Here is an 18,194-nt window from a genome sequence, read left to right as displayed (position 1 = left end):
CCGTATCACCTTATCCGTCAACACTTTAGTACGTTTTTTAAAAAAACACAACCACATCATCGTTATCACACCCAACAAGGTTAACGAGAATTCCTAATACCGCCCAATATTCTCATTCGCTCTAACGGCGCGGGCGGGCGGAGGCCTGCCGGAGGCCAGGGCCGCGCAGTAAGAAGCGGGCCGGCGGCGCCCAGCACCCGGCCTCCCCGCCCCGCGGTCATTACCTGCGCGGGGCCAGCGCCCACCGGGCCGCGAGGCAGCTGAGACGCGCGCTCCCCCCGCCCCGCCTTCCCGCCCCGAGCCGTGGCCGCAGCAGGCCCGGCGCAGCTGCACAACCCACCGTCCCCAGACACCGGCGGTCCCCGGAGGGGAAACGATTGACACAGCTGCCTGCACCGCGCCCGGCCCTCCCGCACCACGTGCGCCTCTGGCGGGCCGGGGCTGGACCTGGCTCCCGAGCCGGGCGGGCCGCGACCGCGAGAGCTGCTCCACCCGCCGCCCGATCCCGCTCCCGCAACCGCGCGGGGCTCTCCGCACCCGCCACCTCGCGGACCCGGACTACAACTCCCGTCGGGCCCCGCGGCCGGGCCAATGGCGGGCGCGGGCGCGTGCGGGGCGCGGCGCGGCGCCTGCGCGGCGGTTTGAGTAAGCGGCCGCGCGATTGGCTGCGGGGTCGGACGCCGCGCGGGGCCTGTGGGAAGCGAGTGACGGAGCGAGCGGCTGTTGGAGGAAGGAGGTGGGGGCCGGAGCGCAAATGGCGTTGAGATGGTTCAGGGCCCTGTTCAAACTCCTGCGCTGACCATTCACCGGCGGAAGCGGCGGCGCAGGAGGCGGCGGCGGCCCAGCGGCGGCACGTAGCGGGCTCGGCGGCCCGGGAGGCCCTGCCCAGGCCCGGCTGGGGCGCTCGAGGCCGGGAGGGAAGTTGCGGTGCCGCCGCTCCTCCCCCCTTCACCGGTTTCCTATTTACCGCGAGCGGAGTCGCGGGGTCTGACGGCGGCGGAGCCCTCGCCGCTCTCCGCGCACCAGCGGGCCCCGTCCTTCCGCGCGGGACGCCAGCGCCCGCCCGTGGGCCGTTGGGGCGGGAGAGGCGGAGGCGGCCCGAGGCTACAGCACCCGCCAGGCGCCGAGGGTGAGTGCGGTCTGGGCGGCTGCTTGGGCCGGAGCGAGCCGGCGGGGGACAGGAGGCTGGCTGTCTCCCCGCCCGGGTCGGAGGAAGTTGGGCAGGGACACCCGAACTCTATTATTTGTCCCTTTTCTGAGTTCTTTCCGGGCGGCTGCTGATCTACTTCCCGCCCCAGCCGCGCCGAGTGTGCCGGCTCAGCCCGGAGTCCTAGCCCGCGCCCTCCGCCCGGCGCCTCCGAGGCCTGGGCGGCCCGGGATTCGGTGGCCCAGGCTTCCGGGGCGTCGGGAGCGACGTCCCTTCCTGGGCGGTGGGGGCGGGGAGCAGGAAAGTTGCGTGAGCTCCGGCCGGAGCGGGGCCGCCGCTCGCGCTGCCCCCTGCGCGCTGGCAGCCGCAGGTGAAGGTTTCTGGGGGGCTAGCTTTGCCCCTTCCGGCTTCATTGCCGAAGGGACTCCCCTAAAACCTCGGGGAGCCGAAAGACTCTGGATTTGGACGGGGGCAAGTGTGAGGACTTAGCGTACTTCCCTGAAAATTGACTTTGGCTAAGGAAGGAAAAGGCCCAGCGGCCGAAAATACTTAGTTTTGAATCATCCCTTCTTTGGAAGTGGCAGCCGGAGCAACATACCTGTGTACCTGAAATAGACTGAACATAGTGTCAAGTATGTCCGCATTCTTATTTCTTAATGTATACACACTTCACACTGTAGGCTTACATAATGCCTTCACAATAATCTGCCTAATGACTTTTTAAAAAATATTATTTTTATTGAATTCAAAGAGGAAGGGAGAGGGAGATAGAAACATTAATGATGAGAGAGAATCACTGATTGGCTGCCTCCTGCACAGCCCCCCCACCGGGGACCGAGCCCACAACCCAGGCCTGTGCCCTCGACTGGAATCGCACCTGGGACTCCAGTCTGCAGGCAGACACTCTACCCACGGGGCCAAACCGGCCAGGGCTGTCTAGTGTCTTTTTAAAAACAGACATGGAAAACTGAAGGAAATGAAAAGTAGGGGATATTATATAATGAACTCTCATGTACTCATCTCTCAGATTTAAGTTATTAACTCCACTGAAATTTTCTCATTTACACACTTTACCTTCCACACCCCTTGAAGTGAGAGAATCCTTGACATCATTTCTTCAGTATTTTAGTATTTCTTTGTAAAAGACAAATTCTTTTTAAAGATATAAGCTTGATTTTTCTTTAAAATAACTCCTTAACATTAAATATTTACCTTCAGACTTTCAGCTTGCAGCTGATTCCAGGACCATTTTTACAGTGAGTTTTTCTGGTGTGGGTCTAAAGGAGCTCAAGTCTAGGTTTTTGGTTTGGCCTTCAGTCAACATTTTTAGGTCATTACTGTGTAAGTGTGTCCAGAACATTCCAGCTTTGTTGGGATCTGTGTGTAAATGTAGGTTTGTAGATCAAGGCTTTACATTCTTGGAGGAATGAAAATAAAGCAAAATCACTTCAGTTTGTAATTCTTGTAACTGCCAAATATACTTAATTTTGTTTAGGCAGTACTTAAAAAAGACAATAAGATTCTTTAGTGTAAATCTCCAGTAGAAGGGAAAAAAGTTCTGTGATATGTTAAAAGGTTTTCAAACAATTTATGGACTCTTAATCTTAATTCAGGTGTGTATGATGATTAAATTATTATTTTGTCAAATTAGAATTGGCCTCTAACCAAACACCAGAGGGGGAAATTCTCTACTGAATATAGAGAAAACTAAGTTTATAGTGATTAAGTTAATACAGGGAAAACATTTAAAGGATAGATCAAGTATATTTAAAAATATGTCAGAAAAGAAAAATCAAAACAAAAATATATGTCGGATATCATTCCAGTTGTAAGGATGAAGATTTTTTTCAATCTCCTAGGCAATTGTTCATTTTTTGCTAGTTATATTTAAATATTTAAACTTAAGAATGTCAAAGAAACGGAAAAGAGTTGGTAGTGTTTAAAGAGTACTTGTATGGTAACTTGTTTTTAACAATGTTTGACTCTTCTGATTTACTGTCCTGAAATTTTTTCCTAGATTTGTTATTAAAATGTAGATAATTCAGATGAAACCATTTATTTTTTATAAAGCGAATAGGAAAATAAAGTTACATGTTTCTGTTGCTTCGTTTAATAATCCAAGGAGCATTGTAATATGCTGGAGTTGACCAGCTCCAAAAAATGTACCTAAGCAATGATCACAGGCCTATAGGGTTAAGGATGAGAGAATAAGTATGGTTGCTTGTGCTTAGGGAGATGACCAACTAAATAATAAATATACGTGTGTGTGTGATATATATATATATAGTTATTCCTCACCAGATAATATTGTTTCCATTGATTTTTAGAGAAAGTGGAAGGGAGAGAAGACGGAGGGGGGAGAGAGAAAAACATCCATGTCACATCGATTGATTGCCTTCCGCACTCACCCTGACTAGGGCTGGGAATGGAACCTGTAAGCCAGGTACTTGCCCTTGACTAGGAATTGAACCCTTGAGACCCTTCTGTATGGTACTCTAACCACTGAGTTACACTGGCCAGGGCTAATGAGTATTTTTCAAGTCACACTTCAAAATTACATTAGACCAAGAATTAGAATTTAAGGTTGGGTTAAAAACTGCATGTTTTAATATATGAGAAAATTGCACAATTTTCCCGATTTTCTCCCAATTTCCCCCATGTTAATAAGTCTTCTGAAATTTCAAAGAACTAAATTTAGTCAGTTATTTAATGTTTCTGAAAAATGTAAATACATATATTTAATATATTTTTATTGATTGCAGAGGGGAAGGGAGAGGGAGAGAGAGAGAGAAAGAGAAAGGGGGAGAGAGAGAGAGAGAGAAACAGAAACATCAATGATGAGAGAGAATCATGGATTGGCTGCTTCCTGCATGCCCCACACTAGGGATCAAGCCCACAAACCGGGCATGAGCCCTGACTGGGAACCATGACCTCCTGATTTATAGGTTGGTGCTCACCCCTTGAGCCACTGGGCACTCAACCACTGAGCTAGGCCAGCTGGGTGAAAAATGTAAATATTTTGTGCTTAAGATGATATATTAGGGAAAATCACCCTTAAGATTACCTTTTAAAGGTAAAAGGGATGTTGTTAATAGATTCATCTGAAACAGAATAAAATTGATGTTCCACTAGAAGTTGGTTTTGTGTATGCTGTATTATAAGATGGATAATCTTACTTTGTAAGCAGCATATGAATATAAAAATTTGACATGGGCCCTAGCCAGTTTGGCTCAGTGGATAGAGCGTCGGCCGGTGGACTGAAGGGTTCGATTCTGGTCTAGGGCATGTACCTCCATTGCAGGCTCCTCCCCAGCCCTGGCCCTGGTCAGGGCACATGCAGAAGGCAACCAGTCAATGTGTTTCTCTCACATCGATATTTTTCTCTGTCTTTCTCCCACTCTTTCTAAAATCAATGGAAAAATATCCTTGGGTGAAGATTTTTAAAAAAAATTTTGACATGGAAGTAAATAGAGTAAAAAATTTGCCTCTCTCTTTACACCCCCGCCCCATATTTAACAATTTGTAAAGATTTGTATCTTTTTTTTAATGTTTTTTATTGATTTCAGAGAGGAAGGGAGAGACACAGAAACATCAACAATGAGAGAATCATTTATCAGCTGCCTCCTGCGCACCCTCCACTGGGGACTGAGCCCACAACCTGGGCATGTGCCCTTGACCAGAACCAAATCTGGGACCTTTCAGTTCACAGGCCACTGCTGTATCCACAGAACCAAACCGGCTAGGCTAGGGCAAGATTTGTATCTTGAATGTTGAAAAGCCACATGGGGAGAATCCCTGGGTTCTTAATTTTATTTTCAATGTTAATACTTAAGTATTTGGTGATTATATATATTCTTTTTTATTTTTTCTCACAGAGAATATGAAACAGGTGTCAAAATGACATCCAGATTTGGGAAAACATACAGTAGGAAAGGCGGAAATGGCAATTCAAAATTCGATGAAGTCTTTTCCAACAAACGGACCACCCTTAGCACAAAATGGGGAGAGACCACGTTTATGGCTAAATTAGGGCAGAAGAGGCCCAATTTCAAATCAGATATCCAAGAAATTCCGAAGAAACCTAAGGTGGAAGAAGAAAATACTGGCGATCCTTTTGGATTTGATAGCGATGATGAATCTCTACCAGTTTCTTCAAAGAATTTAGCCCAGGGTAAGGGTTCCTCTCATTCAGAAACTAGTGAAGCTGCTCAGTTGGAAGACGTCACTTCTGTACTTGAAGCTAATAGCAAAATTAGTCATGTGGTGGATGAAGACAGTGTTGTATCTGATAAATGCTTACATTTGGAGGATTCTTTGCTTGAGAAAGAAAAGAGCACAAACCGAATCTTAGAAGATGATGCAAGCAAAAGTAGTTGTGCTAAATTAATGACTTTAGGTAAGTTTTGATTTTCTTTATGAGCTAAAGAGCTTTATGTAAACCATTTAGTTAAAGGATTTAAATTCTTTAACTATACTTGGGTTTTCTTTCTATTTTTATGATTAATGGGGACTAAAATAATTTTGTAGAAGAGATTTAAAAACTTTAAAAAAACCAATTGGGGGTTGAAATTTTACTTAAACAACTTGGATAATGTTTCCAGACTTACTCATTTTGGGAATAGTCTTTCATAAATCCCTAACTCCAATTCCAATAAGAAACATCACTTTTGGTTTGTTTGTTTCAAATTATATGATTATACTCATGTCATCTTTTACATATATATATTTTTTGTTGATTTCAGAGAGGAAAGTAGAGGGAGAGAGAGATAGAAACATCAATAATGAGAGAGAATCATTGATTGGCTGCCTCCTGCACACCCCACACTGGGGATTGAGCCTGCAACCTGGGCATGTAGCCTGACCAGGAATTGAACCATGATGTCCTGGTTCATAGGTCGGTGCTCAACCACTGAGCCACACCAGCTGGGCAGAAACATCTCTTTTTGTTGGGTTAGGATTATACAATATCTAATTTTTATTACTGTGGAGGATTTGGATGGTTACTGATAATGAAAATGAGATGAGCATTAACAATGAGGATTAGGTTTAGGAGTGTTAGGCTTTCTTTCTAAATTAGTTTACTAGTAGAAAGACTAAGGAGGTACTGAGTACAGACATTGAAGAATTAAACTTCATTGCAAATTGAGACTAGCTTGTAGTCTGGCACAGGTAGCCACTTCGATTAATAAATTTTTTTTTTATAATATATTTTATTGATTTTTCACAGAGAGGAAAGGAGAGAGACAGAGAGTTAGAAACATCGATGAGAGAGAGACATCGATCAGCTGCCTCCTGCACATCTCCTACTGGGGATGTGCCCGCAACCCAGGTACATGCCCTTGACCAGAATCGAACCTGGGACCTCTCAGTCCGCAGGCCGACGCTCTATCCACTGAGCCAAACCGGATTCGGCTCGATTAATAAATTTTAATCCACAAAATCAGATGTGTTTTTAAAATGTTAACTTGTAAATCTGGCATCTAGTGTTCATTCCTAAAACAATACAGTGGGGCCTTGACTTACGAGTTTAATTCGTTCCATGACGGAGCTCGTAACTCAAATTACTCGTATGTCAAATCATAAAGTGAACGAGTGAGACACGTGATGCTGGGCTGATGTTGTGGCGTTCACTGTGACGTTTGCTGTGCCAACTAGCAGTGGGGTATCTGAAGCTGGCTCATAACCCGAATTTTAGCTCGCAACTCAAAGCAAAAAATCGGCTGAGAGACGGCTCGTATCTTGAAAAACTCGTTAATCGGGACACTTGTAAGTCAAGGCCCCACTGTATGTTTTATCAGTTGTGTACCCCTACTCCTTTTGTAAAGGAATTGAGACTTAAAGTAAATGATAAAAGTGCAGTTAACTAAAAGATTGAAGAGCTGCTTGGTCGGAGTAGCTCAGTTGGTTGAGTGTGTCATCCTGTGCACTGAAAGGTTGCTAGTTCGATTCCTGGTCAGGGCACATACCGAGTTGCAGGTTAGATCCCTGGTCAGGGAAATAACCCCATCGATGTTTGTTTGTTTCCTTCCTTCTTCCCTCCCTCCCTCCCTCCCTCCCTCCCTTCCTTCCTTCCTTCCTCTCTAAGCATGTCCTCTGGTGAGGATTAAAAAACAAAAGGCTGAAGAGCTAAGATTGGAGGTGGCAGGGGAGACAGCATGCACCTTATCAGCAATAGGACAAGGATGGCACTAGTTGAAAACCAACCTTAGTTCTTGACTTATTGGCAAAGTTTAGTAATGTAATATGAAAGGTTATGTAGATCTCATATTTTGAAAAGTTAAAGATAAAATTTTCTTAGTATTCAGTTCTTGAGAAGAATTTGTTTTTGAGGCTTTTAATATTGGGGGGGGGGGTCTCAAACAATATGATAAAAGTCTTTGCCTTGAATAGTTTTAGTAACAATGCTGAACCTTTTTCACTCTTTTTCTCACCCTTGGATTAGAGCAGTGGTCGCCAACCGGTGGCCTGTGAGGTCTGAAAGGTTGGTGACCGCTGGATTAGAGGATGAGCCAGCTGTTATTGTCATTCCCTTGATCCTCCTGGTTAATTCTCATTTGGCTGTCTATGCTTTGCTCACATTTTCCCTGAAGCATTGTTCATAACTTTTCAGAAAAAGGCAGAGCATAAAAACTGTTTCCCAGATCAGCTCCTAAAAATCCTATCTAATAATAGACAAACATGGTAATTGACCATACCTTCGATACGCCTCCCATTGGCTAATCAGCGAGATATGTAAATTAACTGCCAACAAAGATGGTGGTTAATTTGCATATGTAGGTGCGAAGTGGTGGAGCGAAGACTGAAGGCGGCTCCGGCTGGAGCTGCGAAGGCTTGAAGGCGGCTCCAGCCAGAGCCAAGGCCTGGGTCCTGGGTGCCGGAGGAAAACCGGCACTGGCAGCCAGGGGAAGGGAAGGCCTATTGCACGAATCTTTTCGTGCAACAGGCCTCTAGTGTATTATAATTGAGCCAAGATGAAGAGGTCTAGGATCAGCTAGTGGCAGAATTGGGATGAGATTAATTTATTCATTTTCAATATGTTGAGCAGCTACTGTGTGTCCTGCACTGTGCTAAGGCTCTGGGAATGCTGTTTCACTTGAGTTGTACAGTGTTTTTACAGTCATATCTTTCTGTCCTCTGATAGTTGACCCACATGGGGCAGATAGGCTGGAGGAAGGAAGATGAGGCTGGGGAAGTGGTAAAACTGGTCATGGAAGGCAGACATAGGCTTCTTTCTCCACGTGCTGTCTTTTGAAGAATAGCGCATCACTGGCAGGCAGAGGGGTAGTAAGAGGATGAATGTTTATATGGAGCAGGACTAGGGAATGTCCAGCCTGCGGCGGGCTGTATAAGGCCCTCAAAATCATTGGTCTGGCCCTGCCAAGGCAAATGCAAGTGGGACTCGAAATTCAATAAATCTAGGAGCTTTTTCATAGCAACATATATTTATATTAAGTGAATTATATTAAACGAAATGATGTTATAAATATTCAAATGGTTGTTGGCAGAGAAAAGATTCTCCACCACTATGTAGAGGCAGAATGGGAACTGAAAGTTAAATATTCAAAGGCAGCAACTGCATATATAGCTATGCTCGTGTTATATCTATATTATATATACGTCCAAACTGCCATGTGAAGTTGTTTGGTGGGGACTAGAAACAGTTTTCTGTAAAAGTGAGATATTAGCTTCCTAGGCTCATGTAGCTGAATTGTAGTTTTGGTGTTGACACTGTGTGGCCTGACTGGGAATCCAAACTCCTTTATAATGGGTTTGTGAAAAGAAAATGTATACTAAAGTACACATGAATAGATGTTCAAGAACATCTTGTCCATCTTCTTTCTTCCTTTTCAAGGCACCCTTATAGGGTATGATACTGTGAATATTTCTTTTTTTTTTTTTTTCTCCTCTCCTTTGGCTATCCAGAGCTGCAGCAACACTGGCAACCCCCTGTAGGATAAGAGGGGAACTTTGAGGGAGTGCTTTTAAGTCTCCTAAGTTGTTCTTATATAAAAGATTTATAAGTTCATATGTTTACAAGTTGGTTATAGTTCCTGGAATATTGTTACATGTTATGACCTTTTTTTCCTTTGCCTCTCCCCTGTAAAATTTGGATTCCCCATCTATCAATTTTTTTTTTTATTCCCCATGTATCTAAACTCGTTTCTTGTATTATGCCTGTCAGGTTGTCATTGCCTATATTCTCATTCAGAAAGCCTTCTGATTTTATAGAAGTTTAGAAACTCAAACCTAAGGTTTTTTCTTTTTTCTTTTTTATTAGTCCACATCCGAGGATATTTTTTCCATTGATATTTAGAGAGAGTGAGAAGGAAGAGAGAAGGGAGGGAACATAGATGTGAGAAAGTCATATCAATTGGTTGCCTCCCACATGTACCCCCACGGGGACTGGATCTAATCTGCAAACCAGGTATGTGCCCTTGACCGAGAATCGAACCCGAGACCTGAGACCCTCGAGTATGTAAACCCACGCTCTACCACTGAGCCATGCCAGCCAGGGCCAAACCTAAGGTTTTGATAAAAGGAATCCATAAATCTAAAGTGGATCCTAACTTTTTTGAATTAGAGATCCTTTTGAGAATAAAATTTTGGATTTCAAATAAAAGTGTTTGTACACCTACTTAGGTCTCAGGAATCTCTGAAATCCTTTGCAGGTCATGTTAAAGACATAAGCTTCAGGTGTTTTATTCAAGAAATTTTGAGAAATTTTATGATCAAGCATATTTAGAGTGTATAAGTTAAGTTCCATAGCATCCTTCCAGTAAAATGTTTCTGTTCATTCAGATCATTTTTCACTAAATAATTAGGGGATACACTCTCAGACCTCCAGTGGATGCCTTAAATCATAGATAGTACTGAACCCTATATATTGTTTTTATCCTATACATGCATACCTATGGTAAAGGTTAATTTGTAAATTAGTCATAGAGATTAACAACAACAATAATAAAATAGGACAATTAGTACAATATACTGTAATAAAAGTTATGTGAATTGCTTTGGGGTCATTAAGTAAAGTAAGGTTTACTTGAAACAAGCACTGTGATACCATGCCAGTCATCTGATAACCGAAAAGGCTACTAAGTGACTAATAGATGGGTAGCATATACAGTGTGGATATGCTGGACAAAGGGATAATTTATGTCCTGGCAGGTTGGAGCGGGATGGCGAGATATTTCATCACACTACTCAGAATGGTGCACAATATAAAACTTAATGAATTGTTTATTTGTGTAGTTTTCCATTTAATAATTTCAGATTCTGGTGAACTGTGGAATATTAAAACTGGAAAACGAAACTGCATATAAGGGTGGGGGGACTGTTGTACATCATATCAGTGTAAAGGGCTTATCTAAACTCAAACTTATTATATCATTTCTCTTGACATTAGTGATCTCTTGCTCTTTAGGGGAGTTTGTGGTTAATTTTTAGGTGCTATTAAAATTCATTTTAAATATTTTATACTGGATAGTATATTAAAAATTGTGGCTTATTTGAAGAGGTAACTCAGAATGAGGTCATGGTAAAACATAATGGTTGCCATTTTCCTAATAGATGCTTGATGGGTAAGGGAACAAGAAGATTACAAACTGAATGAGAACTGCAAAAAACCATTCAGTTGGTAAAATGTCCTAATTCTTGATTTAAAAAAACTAAACTAAAAACTTACCAGTGCATGGCAAATCTTGTTTCATCTATTTTACAAACTACTATTTCCACCTTTTATCCTCTACCCTGCATTATTTCAAGGCAGATATAGGATTTTCTGTTTCATTTGCAAATACTTAGTTGCAGTTGCTATTAAAACCAGTGAGTTCTCAAACAAGTGTGCCACTTAAAAATGACATAACAGGACTTAAAGGTTTGCCCTTTTAAGAGATCTTGGGATATTCTTTAGTGTAGAATCCAGGGCTGTGTGCATTAAGGGTGAAAGAAAGCTTCTCTTGCCTTTTATATGAGGTTACTTGCATTTTCCACCTGTGCTTTCTGCTCTGGGTTTTTAATCTGGTGTCTAGAATAAAGTATGCAAAGACTTATATTTCTGCTTGGCACACTTTACTTGCCAGCCAGCTGGGATTCAGTCTACACATCCTGCCAAATATTGAGATAACTACTGCATAGGCTTCTAATTTGCATGACTGGTTTTGTAGCCAGTAAAATTTCTTCCATTTGCTTAAAGCTGTACTGAAAATATGTGTAAGTTAGAGGGATGTTACTGTCAGGAAGTTAACTTTGATTTAGAACTAAGGATGATTTTTAGATAGGGCAGTGATCTATTCTGAAAGCTTAAAGTAGGCCAGGAACTTGTGACTTGGGATAAGAATGTCATCTGCTCATTGGATAAAGTACAAGTGATTAATGACAATTATGAAAGAACTAGGGGCCCGGTGCACGAAATTCGTGCACTGGGTGTGTGTGTCGGGGGGGAGTGTCCCTCAGCCCAGCCTGCCCCCTCTCACGTACTGGGAGCCCTCAGGCGTTGACCCCCATCACCCTCCAATCGCAGGATCGGCCCCTTGCCCAGGCCTCGGCAGGGGACCCTCATTTCCCCCATCACTGGTTCTGCCCCCAGCCCAGGCCTGATGCCTCGGCCAGAGGCGTAGACCCCCATCACCCTCCGATCGCCTGATCGGCCCCTTGCCCAGTCCTGACGCCTCCGCCAGAGGTGTCAGGCTTGGACAGGGGATCCCCATCTCCCCCCGATCACTGGCTCTGGCCCCCGCCCAGGCCTGACGCCTCTGGCCCAGGAATCATGCCTGGGCAGGGGACCCCCATCTCCCTCTGATCGCTTGCTCCACCCCCGCCCAAGCCTGACGCCTCTGACCCAGGCTTCGGGCCTGGGCAAGGGGACCATCATATCCCCCCAATCCCCGGCTCAGCCCCCCACCCAGGCCTGATGCCTCGACCAGAGGAGTTGACCCTCATCACCCTCTGATCACCAATCACCGGATCGGCCCCTTGACCAGGCCTGAGGCCTCCGGCAGAGGTGTCAGGCCTGGGCAGGGGACCCCCAGCTCCCCGCAGTTGCAGGCTCTGCCCCTGCCCAGGCCTAATGCCTCTGGCCTAGGCGTCCGGCCCAGGCAGCGGGGACCCGCAGCTGCAGCGGCCCCGCGATCTTGGGCTTCGCTTTAGACCCAGGCAAGGGACCCCTAGCTCCTGGGACTGCCAGCTTCGACCGTGACCAGCTCCCATCGCTGGCTCCACCCCTACTTCCTGCTATCACTGGCCAGGGCGGCAAAGGCCCCCCAGCTCTTAGCTCCCCCCTGGGTTTCCTATCACTGTCAGTGGCAGGGGGCTTCTTCCTGCTTTCCCTTTCGCCTCCCTGCATTGTGCCTACATATGCAAATTAATCGCCATCTTGTTGGCAGTTAACTGCCAATTTTAGTTGGCAGTTAATTTGCATATAGCTCTTATTAGCCAATGAAAAGGGTATCGTCGTACGCCAATTACCATTTTTCTCTTTTATTAGATAGGATAGGACTAGAGGCCTGGTGCACGAAATTCGTGCACAGGTAGAGTCCCTAAGCCTGGCCGGTGATCAGGACCCATCGGGGCCTTCCTTCCCCTGGCTGCTGCTGCTGGCTGCCAGCCGGGGCCTTTCTTTGTTCTGCGCCGCCCACTGGTGGTCAGCGAATGTCACAGAGAGTGGTTGAGCTCCCAGTTGGTTGAACTCCCAAGGGGTCAATTTGCATATTAGCCTTTTATTATATAGGATTCTGAAAGTATAGTATCAGCAAGAGTTACTTGCCTAAATTTAGATTTTGAATGTATTTGTTGAATAAACTATACTTAAGTCATAACTAAAATCAAGTTCTTTTAAGAGAAGTGCCTAAGTCTCAGCCATAAAAAAAGAAAAAAGAAGTCTTACCCTTTCAACAGCATGGATAGACCTAGAGGGTATTATGCTAAATGGAATACTTCAGTTAGAGAAAGACAAATGCCATATGATTTCACTTATCTGTAGAATATAGAACAAAATAAATGAACAAACAAAATTGAAATAGACTCATAGATACAGACTGACTAATGGTTGTCACAGGGGAGGGAGGTTGAGGGGCTGGGTGAAAGGTGAAGGCATTAAGAAGTACCAGTTGACCCTAGATGGCTTGGTTCAGTGGATAGAGCATAGGCCTGCGGACTGAAGGATCCTGGGTTCGATTCTGGTCAAGGGCACACGCCTGAGTTGCGGGTTCGGTCCTCAGTAGGAGGCGTGCAAGAGGCAGCCAATCAGTGATTCTCTCTCATCATTGATGTTTCTCTCCCTCTCCCTTCCTCTCTGAAATCAATAAAAAAATATATTTTAAAAAAAAGAAGTACCAGTTGGTAGTTACAAATAGTCAGAGGGATGTAAAATAGGGAATATAGTCAATATATGGTGCCAGGTGAGTATTGGAAATATTGGGGGGAGCACTGTGAAGTTTATGATTGTTTGACCACTGTGCCATATTCCTGAAACTAATACAAAATGATATTGGGAATGTAAACTATTAATAAAAAAGTTTAAAAAGAAGTGGGTAAGATTCCTAGTACTTACTAAGTTCCTATTTTGTGCTGAGCCCTTTATATATCAACTAAAGGCCCGATGCACGAAATTCGTGCATGGGTAGGGTCCCTAGGCCTGGCCAGCAATCAGGGCCGATCTGTGGGACGACCAGCAGGGCGATTGGGGGCTCCCTGCTGGCACCCACCCTGGCTGGCCTGGTGCCGCCCTCTTGCCAGCCCTGCCTCCGTGACCCCTCTCTCCCCCACCCCCCCTGCCACTGCCACTGGTCAACTCCCTCTGCAGGGCGACCAGCAGGGAGATCAGAGGGCCCCCGCTGGCACCCGCCTTGGCTGGCCTGGGCCTGTGGGCTGGGGGAAGCTCCTGCGTTGAGCATCTGCCCTCTGGTGGTCAGTGCGTGTCATAGCAACCGGTTGTTCCACCGTTTGGTCGATTTGCATATTAGGCTTTTATTATATAGGATTGATCCTTAATCACAACTATGTAAGACAGGCTTTACTCCCATTAAAGTACAGTTCAGAGAGGCTAAATAACTGGGACTCTTAAGTGCAAGATCTGAGAAACATGCAAAGTGCTGCTGTATTCTGATGTGAATAATCTTAATTTTATAATATTTAAAGCCTTATATTTCAACTAACAGACTTTCAGTATATGATCAGTTTTATCTTGATGTTGGGAATAACTTTATTTTGACAACAAATTATAGATCTGTCTTGCCTCTAAGTTATTCTTAAAAATAAGAATGATGTTCAAACTACTTATAATATAACTGACCTTATTTTTACAGGTAATAAGTATCTTTTCTAATTTTTTGTGCTGTATACAAACAAAAATTCAACAACATGTAAATTTTGAAGGAGTGCTGTAATTTAAATTCATTTTGTTTTAAAGTAGAACTTTAATTTCTTGTAGAAGATTTTCTTACTAGGATCTGCTGATGTGGAACTCGTAAGAAATCTTGGTTGGAGATGATAAATTTGAGGTTAAGCATATAAATGTTACTTGAAAGTATAGGATTAGATCTAGTCATTAAGGAGAATGTGAGAGGAAAAACAACTGAGCTGTGAAGAACTTGTAATAGTTAATGGATGGAGAGAAGAGGAAGAATAACTAGCAAGAAATTGAATAGGAGCAGCTAGAGCACTTGAAGGAAAATCAAGCAAGTGATATTTTATAGAGGCCAACAGACAGTTGTTTCATGGAGGATCAGCTGAATTGGAATGCTGCTGCAAAGTCAGTGAATACAGAGACTGCAAAGTAGGCATGGGAGTGTGGATCCTGATTGAAGTTGTCTGTGTAGTGAGAGCACAGTGAGGAAATGGGGGTAACAAGTATATGCAGTTGTTAAAGATGCTTAGAGGGGAGAATTAAAAGGGCAGCTGAAGTCCTGGTGAGCATGGCTCAATGGTTGGAGCATCGGCCCATGGACTGGACTGAATAGTCGAGGGTTTGATTCCTGCTCAAGGTCATGTGCCTGGGTTGCAGGTTTGATTCCCCTGCCCAACAGGCAAGTGCAGGAGGCAACCAATCGATGTTTCTCCCCTCTCTCTTTCTCTCTATCCCTCCCTCCCACTCTCTCTAAAAAAAGAAAAAAAGGAAAATATCCTCTGGTGAGGATTAACAACAACAAAAGGGCAGCTAGAGATGTATGAGGGCTTCTGGAAGATTTGATTGTATGAAAGACCCTTGAAGCACATGGTGGAAAGTGGTGTTGGGAGAAGGGATGCTGCATTTCCTGGACAGGAGGAAAGACGGGTGAAAATGTGAGCTTAGAGGATGGAAGAAAAGGTGGTATATGGACAGAAGCATTTTCTTTTTCTCCCATACAAGGACAGAAGAAGTTATTTCGGAAAGGGAGAAGGTAGGGCAGGGGTAATGTGGGAGCTGGAGGGGAAAGGCAAAGAGTTCAAACATTGCAGAAAGTGGGAGAAGAAGCTGCCCACAGAGAGGACCTGTGGACATTACTGGGGTCTTAGTTGAAGTTTGCCAACTAAAAATTCATGGTCACTAATCTACCTATTGTATGAGTGAATGTGTTCCCCTCTCCCTCCCACCCCCTTAGTAGGTCCTATTACTTAGAACCTACACAGAATATAGAATATTGGGTAGGATAATTAGAATCATCCCAAATTGGCATTTTTATCTGACAAGATGTGGAATGAACAGATACAGAAGAACGAGAATTTAGGATATTGCCCAGAAAGTGACTGAAGTGATGGACCGTGGGATTTAAAATGTTGAGTAACTGAACAAGCCTGGTGGATAAGAGGAAGGAGAGAAGAGGGGTCAGTATACTGAGAGTCTTATTAAATAAAAACAAGAATGGGATTACTGGAACAGTCAAGTTGGGTAGTAGGTAGGTTGAATTTAAAAGTGGGTTCTTTGATTTAATACTTAAGAAGTGAAGCCTTTTAGGACAGAAGGTCCTGATGAAATTGTGAGAACTGGTGGCTGAGATGGAATATAGAAGACTGTTGATAGGAAGTTAAAGAACTGGGAGGTTAGGGGAGTTTGGATTTGGTGGAATTCAGGATGATAGCAAAACTGGCATGAAGAGGTAGATTATAAATCTTGTATAAAATTCTCAAATGAATTAAAGGTTGTTAGATGACAGGTATGGGGAAGATTGGAGGGTAACTAGCTAGGTGGCACAAGACTCGAAAGAATTGGCTTTTATAAGGATAGTGGAGTAATAGTTTTATAAAGAGGCTCTGGAGAGGCAGCATATCAGTGACCCCAAAACCATCCTACTCTGAGATACTCAGTAGAGATTTTTATTTGTTACTGTTGTTAATCCTTACCCAAGGATATTTTTCCATTCATTTTTAGAGAGAGTGGAAGGGAGGGGGAGAGACAGAGAGAGAAACATCGATGTGAGAGAACATATCTATTAATTGCTTCCCACACGCGCCCTGACTAGGGAAAGGGATCCAGCCTGCAGCTTGCAGCCAAGGTATGTGCCCTTGACCGAAATCGAACCAGAGACCCTTCAGTCCATAGGCCGATGCTCTATCCACTGAGCAAAACCGGCTAGGGCTTCGTGTGTGTGTGTGTGTGTGTGTGGGGGGGGGAACTGGGGGGAGCATTCTTAAGTTTTCAGCTAGGACAGGAAATGGGAGTGGGAATGAACTCCCATGTATATGTGAGTATGCTGATGACTCAGGGCTGGATACTCTGGACTTCTGGGGTGGGTGGTGGTGGTGGTGGTGGTGGTGGTGGTGGTGGTGGTGGTGGGTTGGATTATGAGATTGAAAAGTACAGATACATTTTGAGTATTAGAGTATAAGAGTAGGTAGATGACAAAATGTGTTTACATTTTGGATTATGACCCAGAGAAATGATGAGAGAGGCATGGTGGTTCTAGAACCAAATTTTCCTAGAGCAGTTTTCAAACCTTGGCTCATAAATCATCTGAACAGTTTTTGAAAACTGATCCCACTTCAAACATTTCTCCCCCTTTCCCAATAAATTTTTAAAGTTTTCATTTTGATTTGTCAGTCACGGTCCCACAGGAAACAGAAGTTATGCCCCAATTAATCTAATATTAGTAAGGTTTATTTATATACGGGTTATTTACAAAGATGTGGGAAGAATGTTAGGGAAAGCTGAAGGGATGATGCCCTGGCCAGGTTAGCTACAGTGAAGCTATTACCCATTTTCACAGGGACAAAAGGATTATCTGAGCCATATAGGGGAAGCTACCTTCTGTTGAAGGGCTTCATAAGGAAGGCACCGGAGACTCCTTCCCTTATCCTGCTGGGCTCCTCATGGATTGAACCCAGTGGAAGCCTGAGAGGAAGGAAACTTTTTCTTTCTTTTCTTTTTGTAAGAGAACATTTATTGGGTAAATTACAGAGGTAGGAAAAGTAATTTCTAAAAGAAATGGGCCTAGGAAACAAGATACAGAGGTAAGGGAAGGGCCCTTGGAGCTTGGGAGTGTGGAAGCTAATGGCAATGTGCTTGTTGGGTAGAGAGGGGGAAGGGAAAGGGAAAGGCACAGATGTGCTCCCAGGAGGGAAAGCATCAGAAAATTTTTTTTTTCTTTTTAGTAATCCTCACCCGAAGATATTTGTGTGTGTGTGTGTGTGTGTGTGTGTGTTTTGTTTGTTTTTTAAATTGATTTGAGAGAGAGAGAGAGAGAGAGAGAGAGAGAGAGAGAGAGAGAGAGAGAGACATTGATGTGAGAGAAACATTAATGGGTTGCCCTCCTGTACGCACCCTTATATGGGATGACACTCCAACCAGCTGAGCCACCCAGCCAGGGCAGAGTAAGGAAACTTTAAAAAAATATGTGTTTTTGTTTTGTTTTGTCTTTTTTAAAAATACATTTTTATTGAGAGTGAGAGTGAGACATAAACATCAATGATGGGAGAGAATCATTGATTGCCTCCTGCACACTCACACTGGGGGATGGAGCCCGCAACCTAGGCATGTGTCCTGACTGGGAATCGAACCATGACCTCCTGGTTCATAGGTTGATGCTTAACCACTTAGTCACGCTGGCCAGGCACATCTTTGTCTTAAAAACTT

General features: G+C 44.3%; 1 protein-coding gene across 4 annotated transcripts in view; it reads left to right on the top strand.

Moving 5' to 3' along the window:
• Window positions 1-662: 662 nt before the first annotated feature.
• The window catches only part of WAPL (WAPL cohesin release factor), a 116,761-nt gene continuing 99,229 nt past the window's right edge, over window positions 663-18,194 (top strand). For 3 of the 4 annotated variants that reach the window (XM_059662034.1, XM_059662035.1, XM_059662032.1), the window contains exons 1-2: window positions 995-1,129; window positions 5,023-5,543. In XM_059662034.1, coding sequence (XP_059518017.1) covers window positions 5,045-5,543 — 499 coding nt within the window. In that variant the 5' untranslated portion in view covers window positions 995-1,129; window positions 5,023-5,044. Of the gene's footprint in view, window positions 737-994; window positions 1,130-5,022; window positions 5,544-18,194 lie in introns of those variants that run through there. The other variant, XM_059662033.1, reaches the window with a different exon arrangement.

This window comes from Myotis daubentonii, chromosome 13 (assembly GCF_963259705.1).
Source record: "Myotis daubentonii chromosome 13, mMyoDau2.1, whole genome shotgun sequence".
Classification (NCBI taxonomy): Eukaryota; Metazoa; Chordata; class Mammalia; order Chiroptera; family Vespertilionidae; genus Myotis; species Myotis daubentonii.
This window is presented reverse-complemented; position numbering and strand designations above follow the sequence as displayed.